The 17,036-nt window shown below is 40.9% G+C and overlaps 1 protein-coding gene across 3 annotated transcripts in view; it reads right to left on the reverse strand.

Annotated features, from left to right (window-relative positions):
- igsf11 (immunoglobulin superfamily member 11) overlaps positions 1–17,036 on the reverse strand; it is a 123,818-nt gene that overhangs the window by 12,513 nt on the left and 94,269 nt on the right. For 2 of the 3 annotated variants that reach the window (XM_085245254.1, XM_085245255.1), the window contains 3 exons: positions 11,167–11,330; positions 728–935; positions 149–304 (listed from right to left, as the gene is read on the reverse strand). In XM_085245254.1, the coding sequence (XP_085101380.1) occupies positions 149–304; positions 728–935; positions 11,167–11,330 (528 nt within the window). Of the gene's footprint in view, positions 1–148; positions 305–727; positions 936–10,830; positions 11,114–11,166; positions 11,331–17,036 lie in introns of those variants that run through there. The other variant, XM_085245256.1, reaches the window with a different exon arrangement.

Consider the following 17,036-nt stretch of genomic DNA (forward strand, 5'->3'; position numbering starts at 1 on the left):
GAGGAGGATAGTCAGGAAGGGGGCAGTAGTTCAGGCCTGGCACATGACAGGTGGCAGTGATTTGGAGTCTGAGCTACGCTATGCGTGTGAGATTTACCAGCGAAGGTGGGGCAAAAGGGAACTCCGACGGCCAGCTTGTTTGTAATACCTTGCATGGCGTTGTGCGGCAGCTTGGGCAGCGCGTCCAGCTTCTCCCAGGAGTAGGACGGCGTGGGAATACCTTCCTCTGATTTGCAGATCAGCATGATGTCACTGCCTACATCCAGCGTCCCCTGGATTCGACACGCTGGCACCGAGGGGGGCACTGGCAGATGGAGAGAGTGGGCGGTGGTGCGTTAACCACTTTACAAAAGAAAACTAATTTTTTTCCAAATAGGGGAGAGAATTACATAATTTAAAAAATGTGCAGTCTCATTAATCAAACAGTCAAATATGATGTTTTTCTTATTAAAAGGACTCCTGACAAATTGAACAGTTTCCACTTTGCCACAGTGATGATTGTGCTGTTTATCTTTCTTTAATAAAGATCTGCAGATGGTAGAGAAGAAAATAAGACAAAACCTTCTTTTTTGGTCCTTACTGTTATTAGCTGGCACTTGAGATGCATTTTTAAAAAAGTGAGCGCCACGTGCTCTCAGGTTATGAAGTACGCAACGCTTTCCTTTTCTCCTTTTTATTTTTGGAGTTGTGGAAAGAATAATGAAAGAAATGTGCTGGTGTACACTACCCAACACTGTGAGTCCGACGACACCAATGCTGCGCCCCCCTCTGTCTGGGAGGTTGTTGACCAGGCACTGGTAGGTCCCAGTGTCGGACACCTGGGTGTTGTTGATGAAGATGGAGGCACTTGTGCTTGGCATGGTGGCAACGAAGCCCACACGACCGTTGAGGTGGTTGGAGAGGCTGAAGACCCGACCGCCCTGGTAAATTATCACCTGGATAAGGGACCAGAGAAAAATTTAAATTAAACTCAATATTTAAAATACTGTTGCACACAGTGTCAATTTTACTGTAATTTAAAAGATACAGATGAGGACTAAATTATTACCCCCATTGAAAATGTTTTTTCAAAGGTATTTTCCAAGTGCTCTTAAACAGAACAAGGAACGCAGTTTTTCCAAACATCCTATTTGTATTTTACACACTGAAACCAAAAGTATTTAATAATAACCAAAAAACTATTTGGCCCTCCTTATGCTAATGTTTGCATATCCTTTTGTCTGGATCACAACCTGCAGTTGTTTCTTGCAATTTCCACAAGTTTAACCCACGTCGCCTGAGCAATCCCTGCCCATTCTTCTTTAATGACTCATAAGCTCCTCCAGATTTGACGGTCTTCTGGCATGGACCTTGGTTGTCAGTTCATCCCAAAGATTTTCATAGGGATTCAAGTCTGGGCTTTGTGCAGACCAGTCAGTAACGTTCACTTTGGTTTCCAGGAGGTAGCTCTTCACTGGGAGTGACACATGTTTTGGGATGTTCTCATGTTTGAAAACAAAATGACGACCTAGACCTCGTTTTGCTGCTGAATGCTTGAGGTTTCCTTTCAAAAACATTCATGTATCCTACTTTCCTTATGGTTCTTTCCACCCTGAGGGGATTGCCCATTCCAGACGCACTGAAGCGTCCCCACAGCATGATACTCCCACCACCATGTTTCACTGTGGGGATGGTCTTCTTTGAGCCAGATGCCTCTCCCTTCTTTTTCCAAACACAAGCAGCATCTCTTTGGCCAAAGAGCTTCAGTTTCATTTCATCTGAAAAAGTATGCATAATCTAAAGGTTGTCCTAAGCATACTTGTTGTCTTCTTTGAGACTACATTTTCCCAACTTGGCTAAGTTATTCACATACCGCTGCCAGGCTTGTTCTGTGTTCGGTGCTGCATGGCTCTCCTTAAATTTCTTGAGTTCTTGACACTTGAAACGCTATGATAACTTTTTCTATCCATCTCCTGCTTTGTGAGCATTCAGTCTAAACTGATTTATTTTGCTTTTGGTATGATGCTTTCTCAACTGACAGCGCCAACCCTTGCAGTTTTTATACTGTTCAAATTGAAAGATAACACTCAGTTCTAACTTCATTTTACAAACTGAGCATTTCAATATTGACTGGTAATTTTATTTTTCCTATTGTGCACAAATATAAATAATTTATGCTAGTAAAGTTAAAAAATGCTGGATTCAAAATCCATTGCACTCCTAAACAAGCACTTGGGAAAATTTTGACAATAACAAAAACTTTAGATTTCATAGAGGGACGAATGATTTTTGTCCTCACCTGTAGATGACGTTTCCTTTAGTGTTACACATCACTCTCACTAGAGAGAGACCTATTTCTACATAGAGGCTAAAAATAGACAGTGGATAGAATGGAGCAAACTGACTTATTTCTCTGGAAGAAACAAACAAACAAACAGACAAACTAAAAAAAACCTTTTCATTTGTAAGTGGCCCTTTCTAGCTCAGTGGGTAGATTTAGGGGGAGAAGTACACACTAAAAGTATGCTTTCATGCTACTGTAAGGCTCTTCACATAAAAGCATGCACTAAATGTTATGCATAATTGAAAACATTTTAAATTAGAAACATATAAACTGCAATATGACCAATCTGACAGCAGCAATGCAGGCAGACGTCTGCACAAAGAGGTCAAACCCAGCAGGAACTTAAGGCAGAAGCTATCATTTTATCATTACATCCGTGACCTTTGAGAACAATCACAGACTCCACACTTGGTTCAGGTTGAGCTGATCTTGTCTCAGGATTGAAATTAAAAGCCAATGAAAGACCAAGTTGTTTAAAAGCTTCCCAGAAGCTTCAAATTTGGCCCGAACAGCTCGTTTGTGAGGCCGAGCCACATGCAAAACAGCTCTCACCCCTCAGCTGGGCCCACACAAAGGATGAAGGACCCACGCAAACACACAGTACATGCACACAAGTCTGGCAGTCATGACACGCGCGCACCAACTCACATGGTGGCGCGGCGCATACGCCTACACACAAAGCGTGGTGGGGAATCAGAGGGGCTATTCACTTTGCTGAAAAGAGGCCTCATTGAACTGTTCAAAGACCCAGGCGGAGAGGCAACCAGCACCAGTGTGTTCTCGCCTGAGTGTGCACGGCTCTGTGTGCGCGTGCATGCATGAGAATGATAGTTCGGATGAAAGTGCAGGAGTGCGTATGTGACCGTGTCCTCCACCGCTGCTTAACGATTGTAAATTGCGTGGCAGCAATTTCCTGAGTGCAGCACGCTCGCTTTGTCCTCTTATGTGCAGATGAATAGGCAGCTCCTCAGCTGTGATGAGAGCCTGCAACTGCATCTCTTCTGCGTGTGTGTGTCTTTCACTGTAGATACATTTTGTCACAAGGAGTGTATCAGTTGTGAGCAGAGTGTGCAAGTGTGTGTGTGGAGCATGGAAGTGTTTGTGACTCTTATGTCACAATAAGTGTTCCTCCGTTTAATAACTGCCCATTCTTTTCTTTCCTTCTATGTGTTTTTTTTGTAATGGGTTCATTTGTGCATACCTCTCTGTTTCCTTTCTCTAACACATGATCTGACCTGGCTCTATATTCCTGATGACCCAACAATATAATCTGCATGCTCGGGGAAAGCGATCCAATCAATCGGCCTCGCACACGCCGTTTTGACTGGGCTCGTTTTGAGTGTGTGCATGAATGAGTGGAGGATTAAAGCAGGTCCTAACCTGTGCTGCAGATCAAGCCCATTTTGGCAACGCTAACTCCTTCTACTCTGCAGGTATTAATTTTAGGAACAGAAACAAATGCCCGATGGATTAAGGAGAAATAAATCAAACCAATGTATGTTTAAAAAGATGTTAAAAATCACAAGCATGAGAACAGTGGTGCATTTATGGTGCATCCCAAAAGCCCTCCTTTTTGTAGACTTGTTTTTATTTTGCCTCTGTCCGCTATGTCGATCCATCCGTATCTATGTGTATGTATAAATCACCTCATTCCCTCGCGTGACCTGGTTGGCTTTGTGGCTATGAACAGATAGAAAAGAGGTCATGGCTGGCACTCAGATGGCAGACGGCCCTAAGAACTCTAGCTGGACTAGCTGGATACCCAACTGGCCCAGTGGTAAACCTCTGTTTCATCCTTTGACCCCTAAAATCCTACATAGATACAGTACAAGCATCTGCACAAATTGTGCTACATCCCCAGTCGTTCTCCTGCTGCGCGATATACCCTGTAAGTGTGAGTAGCAAACGAATGCTCATAGTGAACTTTCAGATACTGCTGTACCAGTTTCGTACTCCTATTCCAATTCTAACTGACCGTGCAAGGACCCCCTGGCCCCTGACATGCCAGATACTGTCATCGCTTCAATAAAGCCTGAATAAATCTCTAAACCCTCACAGCTCCCTTCAATCTTATGACTATAAGCTGCAACTGTTATCTCTTTCTATCCTTTGAGACATGTTCTGAACAATATGGGACCAAACCCCATTTTACTAATATACTTCTGGATTTACCTCATTTACCCTTTTGACTCTAGTACATATATATATATATATATATATATATATATATATATATATATATATATATATATATATATTTATTTATTTATTTATTTATTTATTTTTGACTCTTTTGCCAGCACATTTTCACACATTGCCAAATGTTTAAAATGCTTGGTCAGTTGGTGTGGCACAACAACTGACCAAGAGAATGAAGTGATGGGAGGTGTGAGAGGGGTCCTATAAGAACCCTCTCACTTGTAACTGATCTAATGCACAACTCTGTTTGAACTAAACCTGTAATCTCACTGGCCTGTCTGATAATCTGAGCTGTGTCTTGTGTGTAACAGTGGGGCTTGTACTTAGATGAAATACTGAAGGTCAAACTAGATTCACTGAGACTTCAAACTTCAGACAGCACTGGAGAAACTGTGCCTGGAGTCACTCACACGAAGTACGACTCCCATAAAATTGAGTTGCTTATAAAGTGCCCATGTCGTTGGCCTAAGCCTGGAACGGTATTAAAAACTCACCATAATCACGATAACCACATTCCACTGTAAACTAAAAAAAACTCCCAGTATTAATAAAAAGGATTTTTCCCATTAAACCATCCTTTGGAAATACACTTGTAAAACACAAAAATTATATAATATAACATAATAAAAAGCAGAAAATAAAAAACTAATTAAGTTGACTCTGCATACTCATGTCCCTTGAGGTAGACAAGTGGAAAAGTAATCAAATATATAAATAAATAAAGTAAAATACCTGTCTGCTGATAAATACAAAGTACAGTATAGTACAAATATACTATGGAAGCACATGTAAATGTTCGGTGTGGTTTTGCTATATAAGTACAATGTATGCTAAGACGTTACGTTTAATGGAATCTGCTCAAATTAAATTGACTTTACAGGCACACAGGCTATATTCTCGTTTAAAGATCAGCATCATTTCTGCATCACATATTCTTTATGATCTCAATTTCACAGAATATTCATTTCAGTGATGCGGCACATATTTTACTATATCAACATTATATATATATTTTAAGCTTCTTTTTCCAGGAACTAAGAAAAAGAGGGACTTAATCAGGGAGATGACCAAGGTACACAAATATTGAAAATGAGAAACGTTTTCATTAGTGCTGAGAAAATACACCTTTCTCTAAAACTTTTGATCATCAACTGCAACAACAAAGAAAACAATATGCAATTTTACAAGATGTCCCGCCACAATAAAAGCATTTTTACAAAAGTTGGAGCATATTTAAGCATAAGGACCCCCGATATCCAGCAAACACCTTTATGAGGATGAACAACAGGTAAGTGTTGAGTTTGATTGTGTGTGTGTGTGTGTGTGTGTGTGTGTGTGTGTGTGTGTGTGTGTGTGTGTGTGTGTGTGTGTGTGTGCGTGTGTGTGAGGCCAAGACTTCTGATCTCCACAGCAATTTGTCAGACAGATTACATCCACAGAAAACAGCACATGAATATGCAAACATGCAGGTACACTTCTCTGAGCTATGCACCAACATGTTAGAATCTGGAGTTTAGCTTGTCTGGTCATGAGAATAAAAATGACTACAACTGGAATTAGGTAAAAGTTTACACAGTTAGAGATTCAAGCTTGAATTCTCTGAGCACTAATAAAGAGTACACTTAACTTCACAGCGCTTTACTTGTTCAACATTTTGTCATGTTAGAGCTTTATTCCAAAATGGAGTAAATTTCCAAAGATGAGCCCTGCCCCAGTACGAGAACCAGGTTATCAACAAGGATGTCTCTGTACATTGCTACACTCACATTTCCCTCAACCCTGACTAGTCTCCCAGTTCCTGCTGCTGAAAAAACACCCCGCAGCATTATGCTGCCACCACTTGACGAGATGATGAGTGGTGCTTGATTTCCTTCAAACTTGACACTTGGTATTCATGCCAAAGAGTTTAACCTTTTTTCATCAGACCAGATAATTTTGTTTCTCATGGTCTAAGAGTGCGTCAGTTAACTTTTGGGAAGCTACGGGCCTGCTGTCATGTGCCTTTTACTGAGGAGTTGCTTCAGTCTAGTCATTCTGGACCCTACCATGCAGGCCTGGTTGGTTGAGTGCTACAGAAATGGTTCTCCTCTGTCCACATAACAATGCTGGATCTCTTTCAGAGTGACCATAGAGTTCTTGGTCATCTCCCTGATTAAGTCCCTTCCATCCCGATTGGTCAGATTGGCGGGCACCTCTAGGAAGAGTCCTGGTGGTTCCAAACTTCACTTTGGATGCACTGTAAGTGCTTGTTCAGTGAAGCTCTCACATTATTGCTCCTTTACATCAGCGATCCCCAACTTTTTTTGCGCCACGGACCGGTTTATGCCCGACAATATTTTCATGGACCGGCCTTTAAGGTGTCGCGGATAAATACAACAAAATAAAACTAGTACCGGTACCGAAAAAAAGAAAATTTATTCATAACACACGTGAAAAGACCAAGGAAAACCGAGTAAACGATAAAAACGATAACAAAATAACGCTGAAAACCGATAAAAACCCTGAAAACTATACATTTCACACCTGAGCCTCAACTCTCGCGGCCCGGTACCAAACGACTCACAGACCGGTACCGGTCCGAGGCCCAGGGGTTGGGGACCGCTGCTTTACATCACAATTTTGTTGCTATAGGAGAGATGCAACACAGACGATACTGGCTTCTTGTCATATTATAGTAGGTTCAGGTAATTACAATTAATTACAATTACTGATGGAGGTTTTCCTCAGTATAACTGAAGTCATGGAGACTTTGCACGGTGTAGTCTATGTCATATAAAGTGTAAAAGAAAGCATCAGGGTGGAAGTTTCCATTAAGGTGTCCTACAAATTTCTGAGTGGGCATCATCCCAAGATACCAGCCAGATGTCCTCAGCTAGCTTTCTCTATCATAGTGAAAGAGTGTGTGTTGTACTGCAGACTCCTCCATGAACATATTATTAGTTGTCTGTTTTAGAAATCACAGTTTTTCACAGTTTTATCACAATGTGTGAAGCATTTGAGCAAGTTTTCAAGTCTAATTTATCATGCTTTGGAATCTGAAATCTCTGTGAACTTCAATATGTAGCACCTCATGTGTCTGTTAAATATGAAACTACAACCACCAGCTGGCTATCTTAGCTAAGCTTAGCTGTTTCTTTAATTATACAGTGGTGAGAACCCAAACAAAGTAGATGCTTTGGTAACCCCTGTTGCTATCTTGGAGGTGATGCTATAACCTTCAGGGTAGCCTTAGAGTCTAGGAGTGTAATTGGCTGACATGGCCACTAGATAATGCTCATGCATATGCTAGCACTGTTAAATACTTCAAAGCACATACAAACCACATGCACTCAATTGTTGTTTTGTTTTGGTGTAGGTTAAATACGTTACCTTTATTACTTTTATGCATGTAATTATATTGGTTTATGTTGGTGATAGATGTCTTTCATCAAAAAATACATGCCGTGAAAGGTAATTGAACCCATTTTTAAATGGCAAAGCCTGGTACTATCAATGGGCATTCGTTTTTACCATAAAATAGAACAAATATCTTTTGGAGGTCTCTATGTGTGAACTATTTCATGTTATATAAAATGGTCATTCATATGCCAAAGAAAAGAACAGAAGAAGACTGAAGGGAGGGATTTTTTCTGCTGAATCTACAGCTACTATATTACCTTATGCTGAGCAGCAAGAAGCAAGGTGCAAATACAACACTAATGTCAAGACCTTTAAATGTAATAATGTGTAGGAGTTAACAGTTCTGGAGCAACATTAACATTCATTTGAGGTCAGTTTCCCCTTCAGCTCTGTTTTGTTACCTTAACTCCTGGGGGAAATATGTGGCTCTTTAGACTCTAGCTAATTGCTTACCTTCTCTGTTTGTTCTCCAGGTAGTATATATATATATATATATATATATATATATATATATATATATATGTATGTGTGTGTGTGTGTGTGTGTGTGTGTGTGTGTGTGTGTGTGTGTGTGTGTAGCTTTTTTTTCTGTTGGTTTAAGAAAAAAAGAAAAAAATCACAGGAAAATGCTGAAAGTGAATCAGAAATGACTGGAAATTATAACAATAAGTAAAAGATCCTAAAAAGCACAGAGCTGAGGATGAACTTGAGATAGAGTTTTTTGGGTGGTTGTCAACTCTTTACTTGTTTAATAATACAGGCAGACATTTTATCCATTTTTAAAACATACACCAAAATATATTCTAATGGAGTGATTTGGGGTTTATTGTGACTTTTAACTCAAAATACAAATTACTTTGTCTCCAGAGTAATTCCTTCATACATCAGGATCCCAGCAGACAACAAATGCACCAGCCTGTCACACTGCCTGCTCTCATAAACAAAATATATAGAGCTCATAGTTAAGTTCCCACAGCCTATAATGTGGGGTCGACCGTGTAAGCTAAAGGCTATGAAGTAGATAGTGATGCCTTAGACAAAAATGCAATAAAGGTAGCGGGGAAAACAAATAGCTACATTTGCACTTTTTAGTGAGGCCGACAAAGTTTTGCCGTCGCCTTCTAACAGTTCATGATTCGGTACGGACCAACACGAACATGGCATTTTGAGGAGAGAGAGCTCTGAGTGGTCATAGTGTGTGCTCACTAAAGTGCTAATGCAGGTTGCGCAAGTGTATGGAGTTCTGTTCAGTCATTCTTAATGGCTTTCAGCATCAACTGTAATCATTTATGACAAACACACTCTTCCTCTCTCTAAAATGACCTCTGTCGCACCACGCAGCACTTTATTTCATCACACACTTTTTAGACAGCTCCCCAATTTCAGCCATACAAGCGACAGGTGTACACATGACATAACCATGCCATGATGTGTGAATTTCTGGATGTATGTACTCACGTCAGTATTCGCACTTAGACTGTGCACTTTGTCTACAGACTTCACACATGAATGCATACTGTATATAAGCCCCGCATGTAGGCACGTGGATCCGCACTACATTTGGACCAGCAGTCTGTTCAATTCCAGTTTGTGTGCGTGCATTTGTGCATATTTGTGTGTCTGTGTGTGTGGAGAACAGCTGCGATATAGAGCCTGTCGTGGGCGTGAGTTAATTAGTGCAGAAGATGATTGTGTTATTTGGACGGCCGACCAGCACTGGGGTTCAAAGTGAAGGGAGGCAGGTGAGCTTGTATGGCCTGCAGCTGCATGTTAAACAATTCAAATGGAATCACAGAAGTCCCGCACGAGGGGATGAAGAGTGAGCGAGAGAGGGACGGAGGGAAGGTGAGAGAGTAGACTGCTATAAACGAGGCCAGATAAACAAAATGAGCATCAGCAGTCGGCGAGTAACTTAAATTTGCCATGTCTTTGCGTGTTTCCACATCAAATCAGCGCTGCGAAAGCAGTTTGAAGCTTTGGCTGTGCATATGTTGTTTAAGAGGCGTCCTGCAGCACACAGATTGTAAACTATTAAGCTTACTACTACATTACTTCTATTTTAAAGTATGGTGATCTCTATTAATTACAAAACTGATGTAGTAAAGGTGTGTTCAGATGCACTGAAAAGGGAATTATTTTTTCTGTCTGCTTTTGTTTAAGCAGTGCAACTATATTTTTGGCATATGCAAATTTAGCATGGGCTAGATAGATAGTTTTTTTGCAAAAGCCTTGATCCACCCCTAATTTCTTTTTACCTTGCCAGGAAAATTCAGAAATAGGTGCACCAATCATATTTATTTTTCAGCACAGCCTGAAATCTCTTAGACAAGCTTTCTTGTAATTTAAGTAGTCTTCAGGAATATTTCTCAGGCTTCTTGAAGGTCATTCAAAGCTGTTCTTTGGATGTTGGCTGTTGTTGTTGCGCTTTAAAGATGATTGTAGACTGCTTCCATAATGTTGAGGTCTGGGAACTGGGAAGGCCAATTCATGACTGGCTGTGTTTCTTTGTGTGTTTTTACTGTCTTTGCAGTGTGTTTGTGATCATTGCCATGCTGAAAAATGACGCTGTTGCTTTCCAGATGGTATTGAAAGGTGGATCAAAATCTTACTGTGCTTTTCTGCATTTATAACTTTGACAGACGTCAAGTTTGATGCTGAAATCCAACCTCAAAAGACCTTCAGAAAGTATAAAGAATTATTCCTCAAGAGCACAATAACAATTAGTTATATAGTCTGGGTCTGTGGGGGCAAAATATAAACAAAAGAGTCGTGCCATAAGATGTAAGAGCTACATGACACTTCCCTTTTGCTTGTTTCATTCTCTACACGTGTGATGCATTTTTGCAGCCACTCATATTCTCTTTGCGCTGTATCTGAGCACACCTTCAAACAGAGCAAACTCTCGTGTACCTGCATTGACTGTAAGGAACCCATCCACAAGATGCGCATACAGTAGTGTTGCATTAGAAAATAAGATTTCAGAAGCAGACATTTCAGTTGATGTGCAGAGTGCATGGCAACACTGACTGTGTACCAATTCAGCATCCAAACATCTACAGTTAATTACAACAATCACAGCAAAACTCTCAGATTAGTAAATAAGGCTCTGACATGCTTAATTGCACTGCACAAGTCTGTCTTCTAAATATGAAGACTATGCTTTTTAACACACCTGTGACTCTAATCTCAGCTGTAAAAGCTGTAAAAGATGACTCAGGTCAGTGGGTGGATGCAAGTGGTTCATACCTGCTCTGGCTGGTAAGCATTGGACAGCGGTGTCACCATCCAGATGATGTTGAGGTTGGTGAGGGCAGCGCTGGTGGTAAAGGAGCAGGGCAGGATGGCTGCTTGGCCACGAGCCACCTGGACACTGCGCTGGGACATTGTCACATCTAGTGCCTGCACACAGACTGCAGGAGAAAAAAAGAGTCAGTGATCAGCGTCTTGATTCTCAAAAGAAAAGCACATGCAGTACCAAACGAAACAGAGAGAAAGAGAGGGAGAGCGAGCGAGAGAGATGAGCAGATGTCTAAATTCAGAAATTCTCCCCGAAACTCCCAACAGATGTATCTTTGCACTTTGTAAGAAAAGCAGCATCTTCAAAAGGTTTCCTGAAGGCTATTAGATCCCCTAAATCCCTAAAAATGAGAACGCTTGCTTTAGTGTGTGAGTAACAGAAACGCGCACACACACACACAGAGACAGACGATACGAGAAATCCAAAGCTAAAACGCTGCCATGTACAATATCTTTAATATGTGACATTTTTTTTACAGCTTTTTCATCTTTACAGCAAAACAAACATGATTTGCTGAGAGCCAAACTCCTCGTCTGAGATGCTTTTGACAACTAACAAACAAGGCTGCACTGAGAGGGATCACATGAAATACGTAATGTGCAATTAAATGGGGGAAAAAATGATAAGATGTCACGAGATGTTAATTTTATTCCTCTCCTAAAACAGCAACGTCTGAATCTGTGCATACTGAATGATGAGAGTAATGTTAGATTTGTTGCTTCCTCTCAAAGTAAACAACTAAGGAGCCACTTTCCTCATCTGGACTCAGCTGCCATCCACAACAGACCCACAAAGACAGATATGTACATGCTGCATCCTATTTCGAGACCGGCTAAAGACATTAAAGCCTAAATTAAGTTAGATCTCCCCCGCAAGCATGTATCCATGTCCAAAAAACCCCATTGGGAAGTAATCTTATCTAAACACGGTGAGGAGGATGATGCGCTGATATGATTACAGATAATTGATCATGTCATGTGAATCGCCCTTGTCAGTGGTAATGTAAAATGAGGATCTTAGCATTAATCAATAGTAGGAACCACCAGGATGTCAATTATGGTTTGTAGTCAAGAGTCAAGCTAGATCCCAAGTGCAAGCAATGACCACACTGCGCAATAGAATATATATGAGTAATTATTAACATTATGATAAGGAAACGAATATAAGAATTTTTTCCCATCTACTGACTCGCTTCTGCCTACTTTTGAATATCAGTGTAATATTTTCGAGCTGACAGACTGCCTGTTGCTCTCTGCCTGTCTGTCCAAAACCTGCTGGACTTCCTACGCTTTCTTTCTGCTGGCAGACACAACAGGCCCTGCAGGCTCAGAGCTGGGCCAGGGGAGATATGCAGCACTCAAACTGCTTCACTCAGTTCTGCTTTGTCAAAGATATATACTCATAAAAAAAGAGAGTCACCCCCCACCCCTACAAAAAATGCAAGCAATTTCATTTATATGCAATATTTAGAGACGCGGGATTCTTCGTTGTTGCTCACTTGACTGACGTGTGCAATCTGCAGCCCCTGTCATAAAAACAGTAAGCAGCAAAGATTTAGCTTGCTGCTCTAATCTGAACTTCCTCTGTCCTCTGTGTATGTAGTGTTCACTTTCTGCAAGGAATCAATCTTTGTTCTTAATGGGGGATTAACAGCACAGAGGAAGAAGTTCATGCGAAGAGCTGCGGCCTTAACAAGAATGCGCGATTGCATTGGCAACATGAGATCAAGTGCAAGTGTGTTTTCTCAGTGGCCACATAGGTATTAAATGTGCTTGATTTAAGGGAAGCAGAAAGGCAGAGAAAGACTAAAGTACAGAAAGAAAGAAAGAATTAAAGATCCTAGAGGAATGAAGATAGAAGGAGCATCTTATCATCTGTAAGCCCCCTCCAAGGCAGCAGTCTCTCAAGCCCACAACAGCTGGAGGGCTCATTTCAAAACACTGGATTAGGGAACCTCTGCGCACAGAGCCTGTAAGCTCCCACGACCAAAGCAAACTCACACACACACACACACACACCAAACATCACAAACAAGCACCAACACGCAGTGCCAGCGAAACCAGTGCAGTACATATGCCGTGCACTGTGCCCTCTCAACTCACAGGCACATGCGTGACATACTGCTCACTACAATCCACACACTCAGACTTTAATCAATGTATGTCATTGGTGACATGTATGTTAGCCCTTTGGGGACACATCTAAAGGACAGGGACGAGAAGTATGGTATTGCTTGGCATTGCCTCATTATTGCGCACACTTCTGCCAAAGCTTTATGCCAGCTTCACTCAAGCATGTCTGGTAGACCGTCGCTCTTCCAGAATCCATCCTGTAATGGGTTCAATATGTAAGGGATGAACAGTAAGCCAGACACAGTCAAACATGACCACCCGCATTTAAAAAAAAAATAAACTAAATAAAAAATCAGTACAGTATTGTATTATAGCTCCAAAGGAGCCACTATGGCTGAGGTAAACCATGTTTTCTAATCGCTAGCAGAAAACAATAAAGTACAAACTGATTTCAGGAAATAATCAAAGACAGGTCAGGGCTTGATACAGTAGTCCTGACATTATTTTTGCTGTAGTCTAAGATATTTTGCATTTATGACCAGCACTGAGTGAAGCAAAGAGTCATCCATTCTATTTTTTTAACCCTTTAGGCCAAATTTATCACATTTGATACATGAGTTTTGGAGACTTCTACATCATCAGTGGGATTCTTTACAATATATACTTAATTTTCAAAAAAATAAAAAATAAAAATAATTCTGGCTTGAAAGGGTTCATTTCTGCAGGCTAATGTGCACAGTTGTGACGTAAACATGCTATCACTCTCTCTAGGTTTTACCGCGTAAGCTTTATCATTTTCCTGTTGACAAACATCCCGTTCCCTCCTGCTGTCAATTCCAGCCCAGAGGCGCCCCGAGGCCGAGGCCAGCCTGACTGGTACGAAGCTGCACAGAGTAACTATGCTAATCTCTGAGGCTGACCCCTGGCTGCCCACAGTTATGTTTAACTGTAACAGAGCAGCGCCGCATTGTCTCCTATAGTATTACTCACCTGTGGCAGTGTTCTATTGTTGTGGGATCGTACACATTTTACATTTTCAGAGAAAAATAGCTTTTATTTAATCAAAACAGAATATGTTTGTGCTATTTTATTTCCATTAAAGGAACTACAAGTTGCTGACTAGATAAGATTTGGGTTGGGAATGCGGAAGGAATTTTTAAAAAAGAGTGTACAGTAAAGAAAAATGTTGGCGCGCATGAAGTATGAGTAGTAACAGATGAGTAGGTGGAGGAGAAGAACACGAGAACGATGCGAGGAGGGGCAGGTAGGAGAAAAAGAAAACAACAAATCATAAAAAAGAAAGTGAAACAGAGGAGGACATGAGGGAGCAGAGAGGATGCCGGTGTTTCCAGAAAGGCCCAATTGATAAAGTCACCTGAGGCAGTGCTAGCAGTCAAGGAGAGAACCAACAGTATGGCTCTGTTAAGTGTCAAAACCGCTGTTGATTAATGCATGAGAAAAGCATGCACCTCGGAGAAGAAAAAGCTTTGTGTCTGATTCTGTGTGTGTGTGTGTGCTTACTCTATCAGTCAAGCTAAAGTGGAGGCATGATTGGATGGAGAACAAATGCAGGCTGGATGCAACACTTCCTCTCTCTCACTCTTGCACTCGCAGTCGCTCACACACAAACACACACACACAGAATCCCTGCCTGGCAAGTCATTTGCATTCTGTGATTTTATTCATGTGGCTCTTTTATTCATAGGCTCTACTTTTATTCCAGTTTCAAACAGATGCCCGCGATGCAGTGATGAGCCCCTGGGAAAGCCTCAATGCACAGAGACAGCCACACACCTATACATGCATAAACCTGGTTAAGTGAAGTAATTGATGATAGCAAAGGCATTACTAAAGAGAGAGAAGAGCGCACACATTAACTCGTGTGCGAAGACACAACTTTATTTTAAATCTGTTCAAAGACAATTAAGAGGCGAGAGCATCACATATCTACTACTTCAGGGATGACAGTTGGTAACTAGGATCACACTTAGTTCTGTGTCCTGCACATGCACAATAGAGGTGAGTCTCCAGCAAGCGCTTGGGAAAAAATTAACATCAAAAACCATAAAATTAATCACACAGTTACAAATACATCTGCACATGGATTCATGTATTCCGACACCTGTGCCCACACACAAACAGAGCTGCGTGTCCTGTTCTTTTGCAGAACACCCAGGGGCTTCATGATGAGCTGTGTACATGCGAGTAGCGGACCCCGCGTTGTTGCCACTGCCTGCAAGGCACCAGGGCGAACCGACAGGCGGGCAAAGACAGGTTATTTTGCGAAACTCAGGTGGCGTAATTGTGTACCCAGCTGCTCGATGGCAACCCATCAAGCGCTGTGCTCACAGCACTGCTGAGGTAAAAATTAATGAACGCCATTCTAAAGACACTTTCATTAAATGATGTCTGAAAGTCTAGTCAATTCTTTGTTTGTCGAATTTAATAAACTATAACATTTAATTTTAGGAAATTCTACTTTTAGTTGTTTCACCCTCGTATCTCTGCTAAGTCAGAAGGTTGGAAGCAGGTGCTCTGTTTCTTTGTAGAGGTAAATAAATCACCAATGTTTGTTTTTACAAAAAGAATATTATCATATATGCTGGACGATACTGCAAACTCTGGTATTGATCCAATACCAAGTGAATACAGGGCCATTATTGTCAAACATACAAAGGCAGGTTATGTAGGGGAGAGCAGTGTGCTATGATCTATGAGATGAATCATCATCAAATTATTTTAATAACCACTAAACCACTGTGATTTTTACTTTCCATAATAGTTATTCACAGAATCAAATATACCTTTTAGCTTTTCATGTATTTTGAAACTGGGTTTTTCGGAGACGTGGAATGGAAATGTGCCTGTCTCTAAACAGCTTCTGTTGTTTAAATGTGCTGTAGGCTATAAATAAAATAGACGTGGCAGTCAACACACAACTGTTCAGGCATTTTTCATAGTTTGTGTCTAAGGAATATATTTTTCATTTTCAATAAAATAACTTTTTTGCCACAATTCAGTGGGCTTAATATATTATCTGATTATAGCCTCTAGGTAAAATAACAGCTACAGATGACCACTAACACTATCTTTATAGTTCGTGCTTAACATGTATTTAATGTTAAAGTGTGACTGCATAATAAGAGCGATGTACTGTACATGTACTGAACTTAGAAGATAGAAACATACTAAAGTATTGATCTCATCACAGATCGATCTGATACCAATACCAATATTGGTATCAATACTATCTATAGTTGGATCGATTTGATCATTTCTGTCAATCAGCTGTTTTGTTTGCGTTAGACAGATGCAGGTTAGCTGGTTCCCCTTTGAGCTTTTTCTAAGCTTGAAGCAAAACAGCAAACTTATAGTGTTACCTATTTTCTCTAAAGCTGGAAGATGACATTCTGCCTTAGAGTAAACAAACTGAAGCTTAGGGCAGGCTTGCCCATAGGGACTGCATTACTAAAGGTCCTCATTCATATTTTACAAGGAAATGTTGGTCTTGTGTACTTTGTTCAGGGCACACAAGCCTCTGTTAACAACTAAACACAATTGACTGAAACAGCTCCACACCTGTCTTGCATCTCAGGTCAAGTCTTGTGCATATTTCATTTTAACTGCATGATGAGAATGACAATAAAAATTCAGACATACACATAAGTACAGAGAAAGGGGACTGTACAGCAGGGTGAACTAGGGAAACTCATTTTTGGTCATTAAAAGTCTCAGAACAGGTGTCA

This window comes from Mchenga conophoros, linkage group LG14 (assembly GCF_057382185.1).
Source record: "Mchenga conophoros isolate Kocher_MC1m ecotype Shallow Benthic linkage group LG14, M_conophoros_male_GT1.1, whole genome shotgun sequence".
Classification (NCBI taxonomy): domain Eukaryota; kingdom Metazoa; phylum Chordata; class Actinopteri; order Cichliformes; family Cichlidae; genus Mchenga; species Mchenga conophoros.